General features: G+C 36.6%; 1 protein-coding gene across 1 annotated transcript; it reads left to right on the forward strand.

Annotated features, from left to right (window-relative positions):
- The first annotated feature begins 3788 nt into the window (after positions 1-3788).
- On the forward strand, positions 3789-21546 carry EXOC1L (exocyst complex component 1 like). The gene is made up of 3 exons (XM_050790638.1): positions 3789-4146; positions 15357-15487; positions 21142-21546. Exons 1-3 carry the CDS (start codon positions 4026-4028, stop codon positions 21406-21408), a joined length of 519 nt encoding a protein of 172 aa, XP_050646595.1. The 5' UTR covers positions 3789-4025; the 3' UTR covers positions 21409-21546.
- The last annotated feature ends 2982 nt before the right edge of the window (positions 21547-24528 follow it).

The following is a 24528-nucleotide window of genomic DNA, read 5'->3' on the forward strand; positions in this document are numbered from 1 at the left end:
AAAGACCATTTTCCCTCCATCTGTAAGGATATAGCACTACAAAATCGGCTATGCAAAGAATTTCTAAAAATTCATTACAAGATTTTTTGATTTACTTATTTGTTCTTTAGTAAACATTTACAAATAAATTAATAAATGAACACAAGAATGCCCATTATATGTAAGACACTACAGCCCACCTATCTTGGATATGTAGTAAGAGAAAAAGCATGGTTTCTGCTCTCATAAAACTTGTAGTCTAGCAGGTAACAAAACATGATACAAAGAATCATGAAAATAATTATCTAATTACAATTTCAATAACAATATTGTTGATGAGTTGCTGAGTCGTATGATTTTTTTTCTCCATATGAAGATGAAAACATATAAGACATACCTTTTTTGTTTGTTTCTCTGTCGCCCACGCTGGAGTGCAATGGTCCGATCTCAGCTAACTGCGACCTCCACCTCCCAAGTTCAAGCGATTCTCCTGCCTCAGCCTCCCAAGTAGCTGGGACTGCAGGCACGTGCCACCACACCCGGCTAATTTTTTGTATTTTTAGTAGAGACGAGTTTTCACTGTGTTAGCCAGGATGGCCTCGATCTCCTGACCTCATGATCTGCCCACCTCAGCCTCCCAAAGTGCTGGGATTACAGGCATTAGCCACTGTGCCAGGCTGGAAATACTTTTTTAAGTGTAAAATCTGAAAAATAATTTCTCCTCAAAAACCTATCTCCCATGACGGGAAGCCATTTACTCATTCCCTAGGTGGAAGTAGAAAGCAGTTGTGTCATATTGACTTCACTTTCCATCTTTCACATTCAACTTTGTGCTACTGCTTACTGATTTTATTATCAGATGTATCTCATATTCATCCTCCTTTCTCCATTTCCATATCCAAACATAGTACTAGTTGATATGGTTTAGATTTGTGTTCTGACCCAAATCACATGTTGAATTGTAATCCCTAATGAAGGAGGAGGGACCTGGTGGGAAGTGATTGGATCATGGGGGCGGATTTCACCCTTGCTGTTCTCACGATAGTGAGTTCTCATGAGATCTGGTTGTTTAAAAGTGTGTTGTACTTCCTCCTTCTCTCTCTTCCTCCTGCTCCGGTCATGTAAGACTGTGGATCCTTCCTCTTCGCTTTCTGCTATGATTGTAAGTTTCCTGAGGCCTCTCCAACCAAGCTTCCTGTACAGCCTGTGTAACTGTGAATTGATTAAACCTCTTTTCTTTATAAATTACCCAGTCTCAGGTATTCCTTTACAGCAAGATGAGAATGGACTAATACACTAGTCCTTTGATCATCTTGCTCAAATTGTTTTCATAGAGTCCCAGAATCACAGACAAAATAGGAGGATATTAAAAGTTGGAAAAGATCCTAGAGAACTTTCTTCAGATGAGGAAATTGAGGCTCAGAAAGGCAAATATCTCACCCAGTACTTCACAATTCAGCCTAGCTACAGGCATGTCATTTTTTTCTTTAGAGCAGCCATGGTAGACACTGTTGGTTATCTGCTCATAGACATTCCCATCCCTTTCTTCTTTGTTAGAAAATCCCACCTCCCATAATAGCAGTCAAAAAAGACAAATACCATTATGCATCACTTAATGATGGGTTTATCTTCTGAGAAATGCACCATTAGGCAATTTTATCACTGTGCCCACATAATAAAGAGTACTACACAAACCTAGACAGCACAGTCTACTACACACCTAGGTGGGCTATATGGTATAGCCTATGGCTTATAGGCTGCTACAAACCTGTGCAGCATGTACCATAGTGAATAGTGTGGGCAGTTGTAACACATGCTTAGTATTTGTGTAGCTAAACATATCTAAACATAGAAAAGGTATTGAGTTGACATCGTGGGGTCTATGACGTCACTGGATCACAGGAATTTTTCAGCTTCATTTGAGATGATGGGATCACCATCCTGTATGCAGTCTATTGTTGACTCAAATCTTGTTATGCAGCATAGGACTATACTAGCTTTCCTAGGGATGCCATGCGATCCATTTATGGCCACTGAAATGTAAAGGAAAGTGTGCGTGATGGTTTTTGAAAAAGATTTTGCTTCCTCATGAAAAGAAACAAAAAAGAGCCACCTCTCCTACTTTCTGTCTTTGGATCTGAACCACGCAGCCTCAGGACAAAAAAGCCAACATCTGAGGAAGGTAGATCGGAAGAATGGGAAGCATTTGGGATCCTTATCTATGAGCCCTGAGCTAACTCTTGGGACTACCTACCTGCAGACCTTCTATTACATGAGATTATTTATATCTTTATGTCATATATTCTGTTACTTGCAGCTGAGTGCACCCTGGATGTACTACTGCTTTATTTCTTCGTTTTCTATCTACTGCATTGAGCTCCATAGAGCAAGGAATTGGCCTATTTTTTCATTGCCATATCACCAGTTCTTAGAACAGAGCCTGGTACATAGTCGATTCTTAATAAATTTCTGTTGAATGAATAAATGAATGAAAGAATGCATGTCAATAACCTTAATTGGCCCTCTACTTCTATAGAATAAAGTCCAAAGGCTTAGCTGGTATTTAAGGCCCTTCATGATCTGGCCCCAATCTATCTTTGCAGGCTAATCTTTTACCTTCACATACCGTACAACTCAGGAAAGCTGGGCTACTTCCTGTCCTCCCAAATATCCTGTCTTAGTCCTTCTGTGCCGCTTTTACAAAATACCACAGACTGGGTCATTTATAAGAAACAGAAATGTATTTCTTACAGTTCTCCAGGCTGGCAAGTTCAAGATCAATGCACTGGCAAGTTCAGCAGTCCGGTGAGGGCTGCCTCCTCCAGATGGGAAGAATGTTGTGTCTTCACATAGCAGAAGGCAGAAGCACAAGCCAGCCAAACCCATGTGAAGCCTCTTTTATAAGGGCCTTAGTCCCATTCAGGATGGAGTAGCCCTCATGGCCTACTCACTTTTTTTAAGGGCCCCACCTCTCAATACTGTCACATTGACAACACCTGAGTTTTAGAGGGGACCCATTCAAGCCATAGCACAGCCCTCATGCTTTTTTGATGCAGGACTTTGACTCCCTGGACTGACATATGCTCCTCCTCCTCCACCTCTCCACTTTTCTCTCATTCTTCAAGCTCCAGATCTTCTCCCATAGCCCTTTCTCCAATACCTGCCAGGTATAAATGTCTTTTCTATTCTGTGTTTCCTTCTTCTTTGTGCCTTTATCACTCTTACACATTTATGATAACTGTTTGGTGTACTCATTTCTATTAGATTAGAAGTTCCTTGAGGCTAAGAAATTCACCCTTCTAAGAAAAATACAATGTTTTACCCTAGTAGGTGGCTAACACATTTTTGTGAGTGGAGGCATAAATAGTATTAAAGTGAACACATGAAAAATTTCCATTTAAAAAATAATTTAGACCCAGGAATTGGTGCAGACTGTCATGGAAGCAAAGATCAGGAGGGGAAGGAAGGGAGGGAAAGAGACTTGTTGGAAGTGTTAGGAGCAAGCACAAATGTCTTTTCTCTTGCCGATGATAGCAAAGTTCTTAATGGAAGATGATCCCAATCAATAGAGCCAGACAGTTGATTTATATAATGGCATCAAGCCGAAATCGTGGTCTTCGCATAGTGTTGTGAAAGGGGAAAAGGCTACCAAGACTGGAACAGCCAGGGGACTCCACAAGTAGATCTGTGAGTATCAGTCGGTGGTCATAAATATGTTTCCCCACCAGCAAGCCACGGAAGAGTTCAGAGAGCAGCCTGCTGGAGGCTGGTCGCGGAAGACTGACGGTGGGGCTAGTGAGGCTGCTGTATTTTGGCTGCCGCCGCCGCTGCTGCCACTGGGCAGATACCGCAGTGAGGGGTCTGACCGCGCTGAGTGCTCTCGGGAATCTGGGCTCTGGCTAGGAATGAGAAGTTAAGAGAGGGAGGGCTGGAAGGTGGGCAGGGCTCACCAAGGAGCTGCAAACCCAAACGAGAAATCTAGGGAGCAAAAGGAGAGGAAAGAGTGAGCTTGAGCCAAGACATCAGGCCAAGTGGAACTGGAGGAAATGTCATCATTGGTAAAGGAGGACTTGGAGAAGAAACTGTTTAAGCCACTCTCGCAGAATCTGTACGAGTTTATTGAAATAGAGTTCTCCGTCCAGGACAGGTATTACCTCTGTGTGTCAGGTAATCTGTTCCTTCTGTTATCATTTCAAAAAGCAAGTCACCCAAAGATGCTTGGATGATAGAGGGAATTTTTTTTTTTTGTATTTATTTTCCTATACAGCACTTGCACCTTCTTCTGATGAGAACTTAACTATGCCAGGTTTAAGAATTTGGGTTCTACAGAATTTTTTTAAAGTGTTAAAAATGAAAGAACAAAACATTGTATTAGAACATTTTGGTTAATCGTGGAGAAATGAAACTGATATGTACTTCTCCTGATTTGATTATTTTGTCTCCAATCGTTTGTTTAATTCATTTGCATGGCATGGAATTTTATCGTGTAAGAGCTCATTTTAAAAAATGCAACAGAGAGCTGTCCGTATACTTTTAAATACGTTGGAGAATAGAGTTATACAGCACCATTTGCAACCAGTCTGGACAACCGGCATTATCCCTTTTCATTCTAGGAAAAAAACAAAGCCTTAGATTTTCTTCTGAGGGCTTTAGACTTCCTGGTGGTTTATTTGAAGAGAGAAATTATATTTTAAAACTTCTTTATCTTATAGGAAGTGTGCTCACAAAAACAGTACCTTAATGGTGAAACTAGTTTATGAAAATGGAACTTTAAGGATTAGAGCATGTTCTCCAAACTATTTAACTAAAATAAAGATTTTACCCTCATGTTTCTAAAATTCATGAAAATTGTCCAAAGCTAGAAAAAGGATTTTACACTTAATTAAGATTTGCCTAAACTGTGATTTCTGTGCTGAATTTAGACAGGAATGCTCATGCCACTATTGAACAGAATATACAGCACTCCCTTTTCTTGGTCCATGCCTTTTAATACTTTTCAGGGGCTTAGGAGAAAAGAGCTTAGAAGCTTCGTGTTCATTGTGGACTTGCCTATCTAAGGCACACACCCATTTTCAGAAAACAACTTCTTATAATTCCCTTTCTGATAATTGACTTAGAAGGCCTTTTCAAAGTTGCCAGGAGGGAGTGCTGTAAGGGAAATAGAATGTCTTTAAAGAAAGTGCCAAGAATTTTTTTAAATTCTGTCATTTCTAATAAATATAGTAATATTTACCCAATAATGGCATTAGAAATATTTATCTGACACTTTAGCATATTTTGCTATATAACTACAAAGTATAGAGGGTATTCTAGTGACATAAAAAAATTAATTGACCCAGGAAAAAGAAATTAAATATTTTAAAAAGTCAATTTAAAACAATTTAAGAAACTATACTGTATCCTAGCCATCACATCACTGTATCTTAAAATATTTTTACTGAATATATTAGAGACGATGCTTATTCCAACATTAAAATGTAATAATTGTGTACTTGTTGTAATTTCCACTTTATAAAGTTGATTTCTCACTGGTAACATTAGTATACACATATTTTTAAAGAAAAACATGAAAAATTAAATAATCACAATAATTTATATATCTAACTTACCAAATACATCTTAGTTTCTCCCTCCAAATTATGTAATTAACTAGACTTGTTCTATCTGACATGAAAAAAAAGTCTCCTAGATTTAAATGTTTGGAAATAATTCAATAATTCTGTCATGTAAGAAGCAAGGAAAAAACAAGATCTTCTCAGAGATGAAGAAAAGAAGACCATATTGTGCTATTCTAGATACAAGTTAACTTTATAAGCCCTATCAGTTCACTAACTTCACTCTCTTCTACATCACATCCATCAATTTGAGAGCACTTTCTCTAAATGTAACACTTTTTTATGGCAATTAAAAATACATTTTGCTGGAACAGTAATTTAAAATAAGTCAGTGTGTTGCTTGAATAGTCTTGGCTTTGACCATGCTGGACTCAGACAATTTCCATTGGTAACGAATCAAACAGATCACATCACAATTGTTGAGACGCGGAACTCCGTACTTTGAACGATGCCACCTTCATGGAGTAGAGTCATATTATGATTTCCTCTTCATTCCCTACAAGCTAGCACTTCTAAATTTGTGAGACTCACGAGTCCAGTGTAGTCAAATTCCATCATGTATTTTTTCAATTAATGAAAATATGTTTAAATATGGTTAAGCTTTCTATTTATCTGACCAGAGTCTCTATTGCAGGGGTCTCGCAGTCAAAGGATTGTGACTTACCATTAAATCTTGATGCTTACCTGGTTGATGTTAAAACTAGATGTCAAAAACTCAAATTTCCCTTTCTGGTTTGCTAGGATGTACATGGGGGATTTCCTGGGACCTCAGCCCACTCCCACCTTAGGGTTTGCATAGTCATTTCTCCCTGGGACTAGCTTCCCCTACCTAGAACATTATCACTGGAAGTTAAAAGCAGCATCTTCTTATAAAGGAGGAAGGAGCTCTGTTATGTGCTGGCACTAGAAAGGGATAAGTCACATGTGCAATGAAGAGAGTGCACGTGAATTAAAGAAACGCTGAAGGACTTGACACAGCGTACTAAAGCATTAGCCAAACCTGGATGGAAAGTAACAGGGCATAGTGGAACAGACCTTCACACACTTGGAATCAGGCAAACTTGGTGTGAAACCTGGTGCTGCTTTGCCACCCACCAGCTGTGAAATTTAGGGCAAGATAATTAGGCTCTCTGGCCTCAGTGGTGACATCTCTGAAACGGAAATAAAAACACTTATATCTGCCCACAGTGCTCCCCTGTTAAATTCTTACTAGGATAAAACCAAATGTGATACATTATATTCTAAATAAATAAAATTAAATTAAAGTTATAATTTTCAGATATACAGAAAAAATAATTTGCCATTAAAAATATGCTGAAATATATGTTTATATATGTATATATTATAAATACATATTTGTAGTAAAAACAAAATAGTAAACACGTATGTATATTTAATATAAAATGAAAAATTAATATATTTTATATTATATTAATTTAAAATTGTATGTATATTCAGATGTTGATTATTTTTCAGTATTCTCATACCTCTAGAAAAATATCTTCCATTCATAGATATTAATCTGAAAATAAATGGCATTTTCTAGAATTATAAAAATAATATGCGTAAATTCTCTATACATATTGTTTTTTAAGCCGTACCAGAACTTCTCTGTGAACCAAAAAATTTAATAATTTTGTCAAATCATTTACAATAAGAATGTTAATAAGATTGTTAAATAAGAACAAGTTAACGAGAAAAGGAGGTTGCTAAAAACAATTTTAAAGACTTCATTTGGTACCACTGCTGCTATATTTGCGAATTCCCAACATCTTAACAACAGAGCACAATCTAAAGAATTTCTTTCTTTAAGTTGTCATTTCAGGAGATAACAGTATTGTCTGGAAGAGGTTAGTTTAATTTTTCAACTGTGAATTGAGAACAAATTATCCTGATACATAGTGTTTTGAAGAATCAAACATGGACTAAAGCTTTAAAAAGTTTTCGTATAATTAACGATGTTATTAGCAGTAGTAGAATAACAATTACGCAGGCCAAAATATATCCAAACAGCTATACGTATGTTCTGATTATAGAGCCAAACATAGTTTATGTGTATATTCTTTTTTATTTTTCAAGTTGCAGGTTTACTCAAGGCTGTTTTTGTTTTGTTTTGTTTTGTTTTGTTTTGTTTTGTTTTTTGAGACAGAGTCTTGCTCTGTCACCCAGGCTGGAGTGCAGTGGCGCGATCTCGGCTCACTGCTGTCTCCACCTCCTGGGTTCAAGCGATTCTCCTGTCAAGGTTGTTTTGCTACACAATAATTTAATATCTTCCCTTTCATGACCTATAATACCTCCTTTAATAAATATGAATAGATTTGGTTCTGTGACAAGACAGAAATCTTGTGCTCAAAAGGAGATCACACTTGAAGAAATTCTAATTTGACGGTGTTTATTATCCTCTATGTTAAAAAATTCTGAAAAGATGAAAGGTAGGATTGATTTCCAAGAGATACATTTTATTAAAAAATAAAATACATATATCATAAAATTCACAAAACTTACTAATTGTTACTCATTGTAACAATTAGTTACAATCAGAATTGTCAAATGGGGAACAGGCCTTGAATAAAAAGGTAGGTTTTATACTTTAAAATTCTTGCTCTTTGTCTTCTAAAGGTAGAAAAAAAACACTTTATTATTCTTGTTCAAGACTCTCTCTATATATATTTTGTTCAGGTCTCTCTCTTTCTCTCTCTCACACACACACACATACACACACACACAAACACAAAATGCATTTGTGGAATATCACTAAATGTCTCTATGGAGGAATTTATTTTAATTTAATTTAATTTATTTTGTTTTTTTGAGACAGGGTCTCACTTTGACACCCAGGCTGGAGTGCAGTGACCTGATCTTGGCTCACTGCAGCCTCAACCTCCAGGGCTTAGGTGATTCTCCCACCTCAGCCTGCTGAGTAGCTGGGACTATAGTCATGTGCTACTATGCCTGGCTAATTTATTAGTCTTTTTTGTAGAGACGGGGTCTCACTATATTGCCCAGGCTGGTCTAGAACTCCTGGCCTCAAGTCATCCTGCTTCAGCCTCCCAAAGTGCTGGGATTACAAGCATGAGCCACTGCACCCAGCCCTGTGGAGGAATTTAAATAAAATATTCTGACTCTCCAAATCAGGGTAATTGTAGGTGAAGGTTACAGTATGGAAATGATGAAGCTCCCATTTGAGTCCTCTTGTTACCTTGCATTTATTGTGAGTTAGTGTTTGGTTCTAAAAGGGCCAGTGGCTTGGATTTTAGAGTGGGGATATTATCATTATCTCTAAAATGAACAACCCACATCACCATCATCAGTTAGTAACTTATGAGACAGATTCTCCCAGTGGCTAATCTATTACCTTGGAGATCTAAATATGGAAAGATCTAAATATGGCTAATCTATTACCTGGGAGATCTAAACTCCAAGCCATTTGCCTCATTTGTAGAGTGAATAGAAACTTGATTTCAGAGCTTTGAAGGGGAGAAATATTTAAAATATTTCATTATTAGTATGGCATTATTGATGATGCAATAAAAGGGATAGCCTATCATGTAAAGGCATGCCTGCTGAGTGCCAGGCACACGTCCATTTAGTACCATTTATATTAATCTTCACAACCACCTTATGTGATAGACAAAATTCCTGTTTTACAGATGAGGAAACCATAGGTCACAAGAAGTTAAATACGTAGTCCAAGGCCCACAGGTCATAAATCTAAATCTAAAACCCAAGTTTTTTTCCACTTTACCACATTGCTTCTAACCGGTAAGAGTAGATGCTTTTCTTAACACATTTGCCAGGCACTATGGTAAGTCCTTCACATATTTTATCCTATTTGCCACATCTATGCATGATAAAACTGAAGTACACAGTAGCTAAATAACTTGCCCAAGATAATCAGCTCATAAGTGACTAATGGAGGCTTTAAATGCAGGTCCACTTGTGCCAAATTACTATGCAATATTACTTTTAGTAGGGGCACTGAGTAATGCTAGATTGGAGCTCATAAAGCCAAACCTTGCATATGCCTCGTTGGATGTCCCTTTTCTCTTGGTGCTTCTATTCCCACAAAATCACTTTCCTTCTCTTTCATTCTATCTCCCATTCTGTAAAAATATCAGCAACTCATGTCCTTACTTGCTTATACCCCATCTTTTTCATTTTAAAGACACTCAGTGCAGCACAAAATTTGATTTTAAAAAATATTTCTAAAGAAAAATGTTACATGAAAACTACTCTTTTGGCCAGGCATGGTGGCTCACACTTCTAATCCCAGCACTTTGGGAGGCCAAGGTGGGCATCTGGATCACCTGAGGTCAGGAGTTTGAGACCAGCCTGGCCAATATGGTGAAACTCTGTCTCTACTAAAAATGCAAAAATTAGCTGGGTGTGGTGGTGGGTGCCTGTAATCCCAGCTACTCAGGAGGCTGAGGCAGGAGAATCGCTTGAACCCAGGAGGTAGAGGTTGCCATGAGTCGAGATCGTGCTGTTTCACTCCAGCCTGAGCGACAAGTGTGAAACTCCATCTCAAAAAACAAAAAAGAAAGAAAGAAAGAAAATTACTCTTTTGATGAAAGCAATGATAGCCTTCTCAGTGAACCCAGACAGCACCACATATAACATTTCACTATTGCTGCTTTTCTGCAATATCTCATAGTAATTTCTCTCCATCATTTAACTTAAATGATGAAAACAATTGTATAACAATACAACATAAAAGAAGAGTTGTTTCTTTAAAGCATTCTGTGCAACTTACTTGTGAGCTACTGTTTTCTTCTATTCTGCCAAATTATATTGGATCAATTGGGCAATGTTCCTTCCATTTAGCCTCATGAATAATAGTGACTATTTTATCATGGTAACAGAGGCATTTATTAATGGCAAAGTTTATTTTAAAATTTAAAGTGAAAATAAAGTGATTGGCATGAAGTTAAAATTATAATTCTGAAAATGCTGATTAAAATTAAAACTAGAGCAGATTAACTCTGAAGTTCCCTTACTCTGTAGATATTATTCACTAAATCATAATTCAATAACGGAAACTCTGATGTAACTGAAAACAACTCTCTAACATTTTGATTATATAAACACATTTCTGTTTTAAGACAATGTGATAGGTTTCCACTTTGCCACTGCATTAATGTGGATACGGCCATTTAATTTTAGTTGGCAGCAAAGCTCAAGTGTGGAAATTAGGGATTGGGTTGACTCCAGGCTGAGTAGACTTCTTTGGCTTGTGGCTAAAGACAATTCTTGGAGCCTCCTTAGCTACAAAGGAAGCTGTTTTGTCAAAAGGTTAACTTTTAAAGAATGCTTTTTTATTTTCTTAGTTTGGTGTTAATGGGACACTGACCTTTAATATAAGAAAATGTGATGACTTGTAGGACTCACCTTCTTCACGTCTCTTCTCTCCATTCCCCACCTCCAACCTATCCTTTATGGAAGATCCCAAAAGAAATTTCTGAAATTTAAAAGCTCAGTCTGTCCATTCACTTTAAATCCTTCAGTGACAACTTCTCTCTCTTACACAGATAAATGCATGGCTTTCAGAATAACCTTTGATCTTCTCAGCCTGATATTCTAGACTCCTCAGGGACTAGTCTTGCCTAACTTGTTCCCTTCCACCTGTCTGCCCTCAAACCTCATGCCAGCAGTACCAGATGCTTTTAATGACTTTAAAATGTCAAGTATTTCATGCCTTTGTGTGAATGCTTTTCTAGAACTACCTTTACCGCATCTTCATTCTGCTAACTTCTACTGCCCTTTACAACTCAGGTTACCTCTTTCAGGAAGCTCTCCCGGACCCCCACTTGGATGAAGACATCCTTCCTCCACGTTCCTTAATTACTTTGTCTATTTCTTCTTTGCAGAACTGTGAGCACGGGTTTTCTTTCTGAAGACTCCACTCCCTACAGTCTCAGCGACAGCAGGAATGATGCCTTATGAGAATTAATGTTTTCAATTCCTAACACAGTGCTTGGTATAAAAAGGGCACTCAAATATTTATCAATTTAATGAGATGAATGAGTGGCCTACAGATGACTATAACATGCTTATCATAACACGTAGACGAGGCAGTGGAATTTGCTCAGTGAAAATACGTTTTCCATACCTCCCCAACCCCATTCTCTCCCACCCGCTAAGCAGCATGTGAGACAGCGAGCTGGAGCAAGAACATAGTCCTTTGGTTATGGGGTACAGCTTCTTTCTGGGCATACAACTGCCTCCTGGTGGAGGAGAATGTCTCCAAGATCTTGTCCTTAGTAAGCATGATAGATTCAAGTGTGCCTCCACTTCACCACCTCTGCCTAATAGCTTTACTTTTAATCCTTTCATCTTCCCAAGGCTAGCATCTACATCAGTGGAGATAGAACCTTTTTAGTGCTAGAGAAGGATAGATGGACAGAAGCCCACCAACTTTGGCACACTGTCAGGGGGATCACAGACTCTAAACTAGCTCATTGACCCCAAGCTAAGATATTCTGCTTGAGGTCCTCTCCAGAAGGTGTGCCTTAGTCACTTCCTCTGCCTCCAAAATGTACAATCCCTCCTTTTCCAAACTCCTGGAATATGTGATCTCAGTCATAGCCTTTAGTCTTCATTCCTATTATCTTTGTAAATCCTACCTAACCTTGAGGCTGGCACACAGTGTGCACTCAAATAGTGTTGGTGCATGAAGGAGTCCTCTGCAGAAGGAGTCTTCTGCCCTCAGCATTCTAGAGAAACTGCCCTCGTGGAGGAAATTCATGATCTTCTTCCAAGTCAGATTCAGTGCTAGGGCTGAACTCCGCCTTACCTAGCAAAGGGACTTCATGGGATAGTCTCCAAACCTTTAAACTTCACTATTCTCTTGATTCCCATAGCATTACACACCTGGGCCTGTCTCTCAGACGTCTTTCTTGGCATCTATTCTTCTTCTCACTTTCTCTCACCTCTTTCCTCTGCTCTTTTCTCTACAAATTTGGTTTGGGAGCCAGGCATGGTGATTCTCACCTATAATCCCAACACTTTGAGAGGCTGAGGCAGGAGCATAGCTTGAGGCCAGGAGTTTGAGACCACTATCACTATCACTATACAGTGAGACCCATCTCTACAAAAAAAGATAAAAAATTAGCCAGGCATAGTGGTGCATTCCTGTAGTCCCAGCTACTCAGGAGACTGAGGTGGAAGTATGCTTGAGCCCAGGAGGTTGAGGCTGCGGTGAGCCATTATCATGCCACTATACTCCAGCTTGGGTAACAGAGTGAGACCCTCTCTCAAAATGAAAAACAAACAAACAACAACAACAACAAAAAACTGCCCTTGGAAACTTTTCCACACGCAAAAAAAAACCCAAGTCTGTATCTCCATTCGTAAACTACAAAACTTCCATCTCATTCTCTTTTGAGATAATTTGTGGCTACTTCATCTGTGTGTCAAAAACAAAACTCATTTTTCCACCCAACCAACTCACCCTCTCTACTTTCCTATTTGGGTTTGTGTCTAGTGTTTGGTTTTCATCCAGTGTTGTTTCCATCCAGTGTTATTTAAAATCTTACTTGGATTTTCCAATTCTATATCCATGACCCACATCCCATGCCCAGGTTACTACAACAGCCTCTTAAACAAAACAAAACATTTTTAACAGTTACTGTAAACCAGGCACTATCTTAAGTTCTTTATATATTTTGTCTACTTTAATCTTTACACCCTATTAATTTGTATCATTCTGATGTCTGTTTTACAACATAAGAAAACTGAGGTTTAAACTCTTTAGAGATTAAATCATTTACTCAGACCATGCTGTTCAGAGGTGGTGTCGTGATTTAACTCCAGAATGTCTAGTGCCAGAACTCACTAAGATGCACTGTATTTTCCAGGGTCCTCCAGTTCCTCTTTCATTTCTTCTCCCAGGTATTCTGTACATCACTGCTGCCAGAAAAAATTCCTCTTTAATAGGGCACCATTTTATTAGCCTTTTGCTACAGAAGGAGGGAGACTTAACAAACAGGTATTGCTACATGAGCTTTCACTGAACACCCAACACAGTGCCTTCTTCTGAGATTTGTCAGACTGCTCCCACTCCTTCTCCTGAGGACTGAGCTCCATCATCAACTCTCAGCTCAACTGGCTGCCTTGATTTCAGTATCACTAGCACCTTCAGGCAATGGATGCTCCCTTTGCTAGACCCAATTCTAGAGCCCTTACTATAATAGGTCAGCCTCACATCACTCCATCCAGAAAAGAGAATTCAGACACAGGTCCAAAGTGCTTTCTGTTGCATTTCAAATCCAGAGTCTTTCAAAACATTTTCACAACCTTCTGTAACTAGTGAATCCTATTGCCCACAAATCTTAACATCAACCCACCCATGCAGTGCACTTTCTTTAATTCTACCTGGTGACGTTAACTTCTGTTGCTGATGCATTTCCACATGCTGTCCTTCACCTAGAAATGTCTGCAGTATGACCCTTGTCTTTTCAAAATTTAAGCCTTATCTCAAATTCTATTTCATTTGTAATTCCTGCCTTAACTACTCCAATCCTTTCCCTTCTCAGAACTCATTGAACATTTGGTCTGCTCCACATTACTTATCTTTCACTACGATTATACTGTGATGTATTGTTTCATGTCTACAGAGCTGGGAGAGCATGTCAAAGTGATCCTTTCCAGAACCAAGACAGAGTCTTCCCCGCCCCCCAAGAAAAAATTCCAGAGTCACTCTTAGAAGACAGAACCAGCTTCCAACTCTCTAAGTGACATTACTCATCTTGAAGGGAAATCCTAGGCATTCAATCCCCACCTGCCACCTCTTTATAATATGCTATTGTATGTGACATGTGTGTTAGCCTTGTCTCACCAATGAAACCATAAATTTTTAGAGGGCAGGGACCATGTCTTTTACTTGTATCCCCTGTGGCATCTATTACAGTTCTATCACGTGAGTAGCAAATACTCAGTAAACACTTCTTTATTATAATAACTCATTGATAATTTTCAACTTAAGATCTCTATGCTCAAATATTGATTCTTCTGATGTGTATATATAAGACCAAATAATTTTAAAACCAAAAAAAGCATTTCCCTCATTTTGTTCCCACAAAATAAGCAAAAATATTCCCATATCTTTCAAAGTATAGTACTAAAACCTTTTGTGCAAGTGGCACATTTTGAATACTAGAATTTGAGAGACACACTTGAGAGGATTACAATCTCAAGCAATACCAAGCAGGTTAACAGTAGGTGTGATGCAAGCATTTCTACATTGTAAGTCTCAGAGCGAATTTAAAGGCAAGTGTCCATAGTTACTGCAGTATTTGCTTGGTCACTCACTCTTCAACACTGTGTTGCTGTAAAGCAGTACTGTTTACTTCCATGACCTCACTTTCTTACATTGTCATAAATTAAAATTCCAACCTGTTCTGATAAACACTTGGCACTGAATGTATGCTAAGGCTAAGCCTCTTATTTCCTGCCCCAAGGTGAACACTATTCTCTACCACAATGCTCAGAGCTCAAAGCACACAGCTCAATGTTCTATTTAACAGACATTACTGTGGCAGTATGTAACCACAACTGTAGCAAAAATAAAGTTAATACGTTGAGCAAATTTGGGTGCATACTGTGAGGATTCAGATACATCAGGGCTCACAATTGAGGTGCAGCTGTAATACAGGTTCAAGGTCATTTTATTAAAAGGGGATACATAAATACCAAAAAGTATAACTTGAATAATTTATTAGCTTCTAAGAATTTATGTAAACTAAGTATTTTTCTGTCCTACAGTGACCAAAAAGGAAGAAGTAAAAATAATCATGGTGAAACACTACAGGATAGGTTTAGATGAAAAATATGAAGTAACAAAAAAGTGGTCTTTGAATGATCTGAAGATGATTGATGGAAAAGAAGCAGATACTGTAAGTGTTACATTTTATAAGGAGATGTGGAATCAGTATGCTGGAGATCTTTATGTTCAATATCCTGCTTCATATATTCGTGGCATGTACTAAGTGTTACGATGACATTATATTGTTCATAAGTGGAATGGTTTAATCTACTGGGATGATGTACCGGTTTTTTGGTTCTGTTTTTATGAGTTTCAAGTGGAATTTTGTCTATTAAATTTAAAAGCACCTTTCCCAAGGGCCTCTTAACAGGTTAAACACAATCTACCAGTCAATCCTGAAAATTTAAATGCCATTTTTCCAGATATATGATGCTTCTACCATCACTTTCTCCCCACCACAATTTCCTCTATAAATTTAGGGGATTTCTTCCCTCATCCTCACATTTTACCGTCAGCAAGCCCACTTCATCCTCTAGAAGGATGGAAATCCTGTAATCTTAGAGTTGAAAGGCGAGAAAGACTAGATACTCCAATCTCTCCACTTGAGCCCTGGCAAGTGATTTTCACAGTGTGTTCTTGAACTCTGATGTTGATGGGGAACCCTTCCCCTTTGAACCTTCTACATCCACAGTGCTTACGTACTGACTCCTGAGGCTTCAAATGTCCAATTACCTTTAACTGCTACCCAGATTTCCCATTGAGTAAAGTCCTATTGACTCTCTGCCCTCCACTCATTATGGCGTGGGTGGAAATGTATTATAACCGTAATCCTACAAACTGCAATTGTCGGGTTACTCTGTATTCCCTCTAGATGGAAAGCTCCTTAAAAATTAGGACCATGGTTTTCATCCTTTATCGTAGCCTGATAGATGATAGGCATTCACTAAATCTTTGTGGTATTATTGTTGAATGAATTAGAACTTTAAGCTCATTTATTTTTAATCTTAATAAATGCCATATTCTTCACTTGGCCTGTTATTCCAACCTTTAAAATCTTCTAATATCGTTATTTTTTAGTATTACTATAGTATGATTCAGATTTAATGAACACAACATTTAGGACTTCATCCAAGTCAATAATAAAATTGATGAGGCAGGCAGGGCCAAGTATGTACCTCTAAATCATTGATGGTTACTGTTACTGCTGCTAGTAGTACTGTTACTTGCTACTACCAATATTCAGTAAACTTTTATGAGGTGCCAGGAGCCAAGCTAAGCTCCTTTCATGTATATTTTTACATAATCATCATAAAACCTCATGATTTAGATTCCATTATTCCATTTTACAGATGAAGAAAATGAGACTTAAAGAGATTGACTTGCCCAAGGTGACACAGCTATTAAGTGGTAGAGCTAGACTTTATCCAGAAATCTATTAATTTGCCTTCTTCAGATTGGTTGCTGAAAGTCTATACAAATTTATATATTCATTTATTCCTTCATTAATTTATTGAGAATTTATTGTATACCAGGCATTGCTAGGCTCTGAGGATACAGTAGAGAATTAGCCAAAAGCACTTATTTCTGCCCTAATTATTCATCTAACCTGAATATCTAAAATTTGTCGTTTACTAAAATCAACATATACTATCTACTGTTACCTTGACTTACCACCTTACAAACCTTTTTTTAAAAATTGGTGTGTTTGACATGACTTCTTGGCAAAAGAATGCTGGATTTCATTGCTGTGTTTCCTAAATATTCATGTAACACTTTTCTGACAATATGTTCTACCTAAATGTTTGATGCTTAGGAAATGGTTAAATATATCATTACGTATTTATATGATAGAATGTTATACAACCGTTATAAAATAGGCTTCCAAAAGAATATCTCAGAACACAATTGTTCAGCCACTTAACAAGTTTTCTAAAAATCAACTAAATATAAAACTTTTCTAAAATATTATCTCAATTTTGCATATTTAGTTTGTCATGTTATTGAAATATGAATCTTAATATTTTTACAAAAAATATATGTCAGTATATGTATATGTGTATATATGTATATGTAAAACAAACCAGTACTTTAATAAGTTATCTCAGTGATAAGATTACACATTTTTTAACTATGATTTTATTTTTTATATTTTTCTGTACTTGTCAAATTTCTATAATACTGCATTTAATTTGATCAGAAGTGCATGTCAAGTTCACTAAGCTGTAGTTTCAGGAACTATCCCCACAAATTAACTATCCCCACCAATCTTTGGCCCATTTTCCTTGTCTTTTTTCTCCAGCTCTCAAATATTACCGATGTTATCATTGGTTTTTACAAGTTTGTTCAACGCCCAAGATTGTATTCACCAGGACTGTCAATTTAGACTCATTTCAGATCACCTAACTGTGGTCTATTTTTTCCTCACTTTTCATGGTCTTTAATTCCATCCCAACATTGTTGATTCTTCCCTTTCCAATTTGAAGATCATTATCTTTCATAGTAAACAAGATACAAAAGATAAGCTGAGTATTTCTGGTTTTCTCATCACTTTAGGACTTAAAATACTAAATTGCCAGAAGAAAAACCATAATATCCAAAGAATAGTTCTTTGCCAGATTTATTTTCTATGGATGAAGTAAAAATATTCTGACTGTTCTAGGAATTTCTATTTCTCTTTTTTGGAATCAAATCCTTGGGGGTCAGCACTTATTACATTTTTTACACTTACATGATTGCATTTAATTTATAATAAATTTACATTATTTACATTATTACATTATTTACATTATTACATTATTTACATTATTACATTTACATATCAATAGCAATGATACAGTTTTATAGAGAGCAATTTTCAGCCAAAAAGTTGTCAACTTTAAAATGGAATGGAATTGAAATTGAAGTCAATTTATAAAGCAGAAATCAAAATGACTGGGGATTTGGAGACTGACTGGTGCAGCAGGAGACAGGATGATGTAGCAAAAACTGAGCTTGTGCTGATTGAGAGCTTGGGTTTTGTCCTGGCTCTGCCAATAACTAAATGTGTGACCTGGACTTCATATCTCTGGAAACTACTGTGTAATCCCAGCTAAAAACAGGAGATCAATAAATGATTCCTGAGATCCCTTTTAGTTCTAGCATTCTATCAAAAGAGAGAGAGACAGAGACAGGCAGATTTGTATCCTATGTGCATGCATACTCAGGCTCCAATTATTAGGCTAAAGGAAAATATTACTCTTCTGCAAGTATCTCAAAGGCATGAGGGGTATTTTCTATCTGATGAGGAGCAAATGTTTGCAAGAGAAAACTCCCTAAGGAGCTTGATTGGTATCTGGTGATGCAATGGATGTGATTTCTCTTTATGGACATTCTTGGCAGAATTGTCTTTCAAGCTGTAGTTATGAGCACCAGAAAAAAAAAATTTTTTTGAATGTGACTATAAAAGTGCTGCACTTAAAATCACACCACCTTTATACATTGTTTTTTAAGCATGATTATGGTTTTTTAATTTTTATTTTATTTATTTCTTTTTATTTCAATAGGTTTTTGAGAAGCAGGTGGTATCTGGTTACATGAATAAGTTCTTTAGTGGTGATTTCTGAGATTTTGATGCACCCATCACCCAAGCAGTGTAACTATATCCAGTGTGTAGTCTTTTATCCCTCACCGCTCCTCCCACCCTTTTTCCCTGAGTCTCCAAAGTCCATTGTGTCATTCTTATGCTTTTGCATACTCATAACTTAGCTCCCACTTATGAGTGAGAATATACGATGTTTGGTTTTCCATTCCTGAGTTACTTCTCTTAGAATAATGGTCTCCAATTCCATCTAGGTTGCTGTAAATTACATTATTTCTTTCCTTTTATGGCTGAGTAGTATTCCACGGTATGTCTATATATATATATAATATTAATATATATATATATATAATTATTTCTTTATCCACTGGTTGATTGATGGGCATTTGGGCTGGTTCCATATTTTTGCAATTGCAAATTGTGCTGCTATAAACATTCATGTGTAAGTATCTTTTTCATATAACGACTTCTTTCCATCTGGGTAGAAACCCAGGAGTGGGACTGCTAGATCAAATGGTAGTTCTACTTTTAGTTCTTTAAGGAATCGCCCCCTTCTTTTCCATAGTGGTTGTACTAGTTTACATTCCCACCAGCAGTGTAAAAGTGTTCCCTTTTCACCACATCCATGCCAACATCTATTATTTTTTGATTTTTTGATTATGGTCCTTTTAGCAGGAGTAAGGTGGTATCACATTGTGGTTTTTATTTGCATTCCTCTGATCATTAGTGATATTGAACATTTTTTCATGTTTATTGGCTATTTGTATATCTTCTTTTGAGAATTGCCTATTTATATCCTTTGCCCACTTTTTGATGGAATTGTTTGTTTTTTTCTTGATGATTTGTTTGAGTTCGTTGTAGATTCTGGATATTAGTCCTTAGTGGGAAGTATACATTGCAAAGATTTTCTCCCACTCTGTGGGTTGTCTGTTTGTTCTGCTGATTATTTCTTTTGCTATGCAGAAGTAAAAGCATGATTATGTTTTGTTTTTAACTTTTTTAAATGGTAATATCACAATCTTTAGGAACTATCATTTATTAAGCTCCACACTCGTTTATATGATCATTCTCATGTAAATTTCACAACAGCACTATCTAAAATAAGGAGAAAAATGAGAGTCAGATCAAACAAGCATTTTGCCCATGGAACAGTCAAAATAGTTGTCTAACTTTAAAATTCATGCTCTATTTACTACCTCCTGCAAGAATTTTCCTATTTAAAAATCAAATTGCAAATATGTAAGTTGCTTGTATATGATGTTACATACTACATGACGGTGAATTATTAATACTCTGGTTTGGTTTAGTCCTTCTCTGCCTATTTGCTATTTGGGGCAATGTTTGCCTCCACTTCTCCTTTCTTAGGACTACTTCAGGTCAGTTCAACACATACTTGTTGAGAAATTAGTAGTCATCATGCATAACTACTAAGAACATGATGATAAATAATGCAAAATCTCTGTCTTAAAGGAGAGTTAGGAATTAGGCAGATAATGAATGTGAAAGCATTTTGTAAACTTTATAAATGCAAGGCATCGTTGTTACTGCTATTAACAGTAGCAGTTATTATTTTAACATGTAGGACCTAGATCAGGTTTGGTTTCCACTTTTTCTTGAAATATTTCTGCTACAGATATAGCAAGAGCCCAGAGGCAGTCTTTAGTAAATTTGTCAGTTTCAGTCGAATGATTCAATGGTCCTTACTATTACCTTCAAATGTAATTCCTTGCTGTAAAACTTCAAAGACAGAAAATTGGTGATCTATAGCATGCCAATAGCTAGCTATTGTGTATTTCTTCCTTCTGCCTTTGAAATAGCACAAGGAACCAACCTCCTACTAAAAAGGGAGAGAAACCTTTTCTATTTTCCAGAAGTCTGTGAGTTTATTCTCTGCTTTATTTATTCCCTACTCATCCTCTCCAATTCATTACATTGAGAAGACTTAATAACCACACAGTCTGAGGCACATTTTATTTGTATACTTGAAAAAACCTAGATGCTTCAAAAATAACCTTTCTTATTGTTGATTTTTAGAAGCAATTACTTTGAAGTAAGTAGCTTTGGAAAGCCCATTTGTAGATTTTAGAAATATGTTTGATACTGATACTTTACAATCAATAAACATATCCAAGAGAATGTGAGAGAATCCAGGAAACTTAGCTACTTTCTTGGCTACAAACTAAATCATGTCTCTCATTCTCTTCCAGGACAATCCATTTTTTGATCTGCACTTCAAGAAAGTGTACAGTTTGGAAGCATATAGCTGTGCTTCTAAATATGCCTTTGCTCGAACGGTAAATAAGCTGAATCATGCATATCTTAAGAAGGACTTACAGATTGTGAACTTTGATTCTACATACATTAACGATGATTCCATTTGGTCTTCCAACAATAAGGATTGTTTGGTCCTTATGAGAATATGCTTTTATGCTTTCAATCTTGTGTGCTTGTCCCTATGTCCCTTCCCACTCTGAAGCTGTGTACCACGTTCCTTCATCAGTGACCTATGAAAATGGTTTCCCAAGTAAATACTGATTGTCATAATTTTGTTTTTCCCTTCATCAGTGATTACTATAATTTAAATAAAAATAAAGTAATGCTTGTGAATTGCAGTGAAATATATTTTAATGTAATCATTCAACATTCAAGACTTCTTGCCAATGTGATCCTTGGTAACTTTGGAAGGAGCTGTGCGGTTTTGACTAAATTAGTATTCTCCTAAAGAGTGTGAAGAAAAACCCTAAAAGACCTAAGTATGTGGAAAAAGACCTTGCGTTCATGGATAAGAAGACTTAATATCATCAAGATGTCAATACTACTAAAAGTGATCTGCAGATTCAATGCAATTCCTATCAAATTTCCAATAGCCTTTGTTGCAGAAATGGAAAAGTTGATCCTCCAAATTCATATGGAATTTCATGGGGTCCCAAATAGATAAAGAAAAAGTACAAGAAAAAAAGTACAAAGTTGAAGAACTCACACTTCTTGATTTCAAAACTTATTATTAAAGCTATAGTAATCAAAACAGTGTGGTACCTATATAAGGACAAACCTATAAACCAATGAAATAGAATTAAGAGTTCAGAAATAAACTCACACATTTATGGTCAACTGATTTTTGACAAGGGTGCCAAGTCCATTCAAAAGAGAAAGAATAATCTTTTCAACAAATTGTCCTGGGATGACTGTATGTCTACATATAAAAGAATTAAGCTGGACCCCTACTTCACACCATATACAAAAATTAACTAAAAACATAAAACAAGAACAAAACATAGAGGTATATCTATAGGACCTTGCATTTGGCAATGGGATTTTGTGACATCAAAAGCATGAGCCAAAAAAAAAAAAAGATAAATTGGACTTTATTAAAATGAAAATCTTTTGGCATCAAAGGACGTTATCAAAAAAGTGAAAAACCTACAAAATGGGAGAAAATATTTACAAATCATGTATTTTATAAAGGTTTAATATCCAAACTATATAAATACATTCTACAACTCAATAACAAAAAGACAAGCAATGCAATTTAAAAATGGGCAAGAGCTTGAATAGACATTTCTACAAAGAAGATAGACAAATGGCCAATAAGCACAGGAAAATATGTTTAATATCATTAGTCAAGAGAAAAATGCAAATCAGAACTGCAAAGAGATACCATATCACTGACAATACCACTTAGATACCACTAAGGATGACTATTGTTTTAAAAATGGCAGGGGTGGGAGGGGATAAGTGTTGACAAGAGTGTGGAGAATTGGAACCATCATACATTTCTGATGGGAATGTAAAATGGTGCAGCCACTGTGGAAAACAGTTTGGCAGTTTCTCAAAAAGCTAACAGAGAATTAATATATGACCCAGCAATTCCACTCCTAGGTATACATACACACAAAGAAATGGAAACAGGGATTTGAATAGATATCTGTACACCAGTGTACACTGTGGCATTATTTACAACAGCCAAAAGCTGGAAACGACTCAAGTGTCCATCGAAAGATGAATGAATAGACAAAAAGTGGTCCAACCAAACAATGGAATATTATTCTGCCTCAAAAAGAAACGAACTTCTGATACTTACTACAGTACGGATGAACCTTGAACATGTTATTCTAGGTGAAATAAGCCAGACACAACAGGATATATATTGTATGACTCTCCTTATGTGAAATATCTAGAATATACAAATTCAGAGACAGAAGTAGATTAAAGATTTACAGGAACTGGGAGGACAGAAGAATGGAGAGTTATTGCTTATCAGTTACAGAGTTATTGTTTATCAGTTTCTGTTTGGGGTGATGAAACAGTTTTGAAAATGGTGATGGTTATACAACCTTGTGAATGTAATTAATCCCACTGAATTGTGCATTTAAAATGGTAAAATAGCAAATTTAATGTTATATATAACCACGAGTTTTAAAAAAAAATGTAATAAGCCAAAAACCATTGAACTGTATACTTTACATGGGTAAATTTGTATGATATGTGAATTATATCAGTATCTACATAATTATATAACCTAGATCTATAATCTATAATTATATCTAAGCCTATTAAAAAGGGAAAAAGTGGTCTTTAAAAAGAAGAAAATGTTGTCATTTGTGACAATATGGATAACCCTGGGAGACGTTATATGAAGTGAAATAAGCCAGGTCCAGAAAGATAAATACCATATGATCTCATTTATACGTGGAATCCAAAAAATCAGATTTCATAGGTGAGTAGAGTAGTGGTTACCAGCAGCTAGAGGGTTGGGAGGGTTAGAGGGATTAGGGAGATACTGTTCAAAGGATATGAAATGTCAGTTAGACAGGTGAAACAAGTTCAAGAGATCTATTGTATTATATATTATGGTAACTACTGTTAATAATTACATATTTGTGTACTTGAAATTTGCTTAAGAGAATAGATTTAGCTTGATTTACCCATTGTTCAATATATACATATTTCAAAATATCATGTTGTACACCATAAATATATACAATTTTAGCCAGTGCTTTGGAAAGCCGCAGTGGGAAGATTGCTTGAGACCCAGGAAATTCAAGACCAGCCTGGGCAACGTGGCAAGACACTGACTCTAGAAAAAATTAAAAATTAGACAGGCACAGTGACATGCTCCTGTAATCCCCATTACTCAGGAGGCTGAGGCAGGAGCCCAGGAAGTCAAGGGTGCAGTGAGCTATGATCGCACCACTGCACTCCAGCCTGGGCAACAGAGTGAGACTCTGTCTCTAAAATAAATAAATAAATAAATAAATAAACAAACATAGGAGTAATTGCTGCAGACATGACCAACAAATTAATGCTTAAATTAGTGGGTAAAAGTTTAGGTAGAGATGGGATATTTTAATAGCCTCAAAGTGTCCCCCCTAACATATTTGTTGATTAAAAATGAAAAAAAAATAGTAAGTTTGCAATGTAGACACCTGCTAGACATCATCTTAACCAGGGATCAAGGATAGCATTCCAGTATGGGGACATATCTATATTGCATGCCACTGGATATGAGGCACTAAGAAAGGCACATCACCTCTGATATTCCTCCCAAATCCATAACCCTAGTTTAGCCATGAGACAATATCAGGCATACTCAA

The sequence above is a fragment of the Macaca thibetana genome, chromosome 5, assembly GCF_024542745.1.
Source record: "Macaca thibetana thibetana isolate TM-01 chromosome 5, ASM2454274v1, whole genome shotgun sequence".
Taxonomy (NCBI): Eukaryota; Metazoa; Chordata; class Mammalia; order Primates; family Cercopithecidae; genus Macaca; species Macaca thibetana.

Excerpts from the sequence above, each read along its gene's own strand:
- EXOC1L (XM_050790638.1), top strand. The coding sequence starts at position 4,026 with ATGTCATCATTGGTAAAGGAGGACTTGGAGAAGAAACTGTTTAAGCCA. Across the intron at positions 4,147-15,356 it reads GTATTACCTCTGTGTGTCAG|TGACCAAAAAGGAAGAAGTA; the intron begins GTAATCTGTTCC and ends TCTGTCCTACAG. Across the intron at positions 15,488-21,141 it reads ATGGAAAAGAAGCAGATACT|GACAATCCATTTTTTGATCT; the intron begins GTAAGTGTTACA and ends ATTCTCTTCCAG.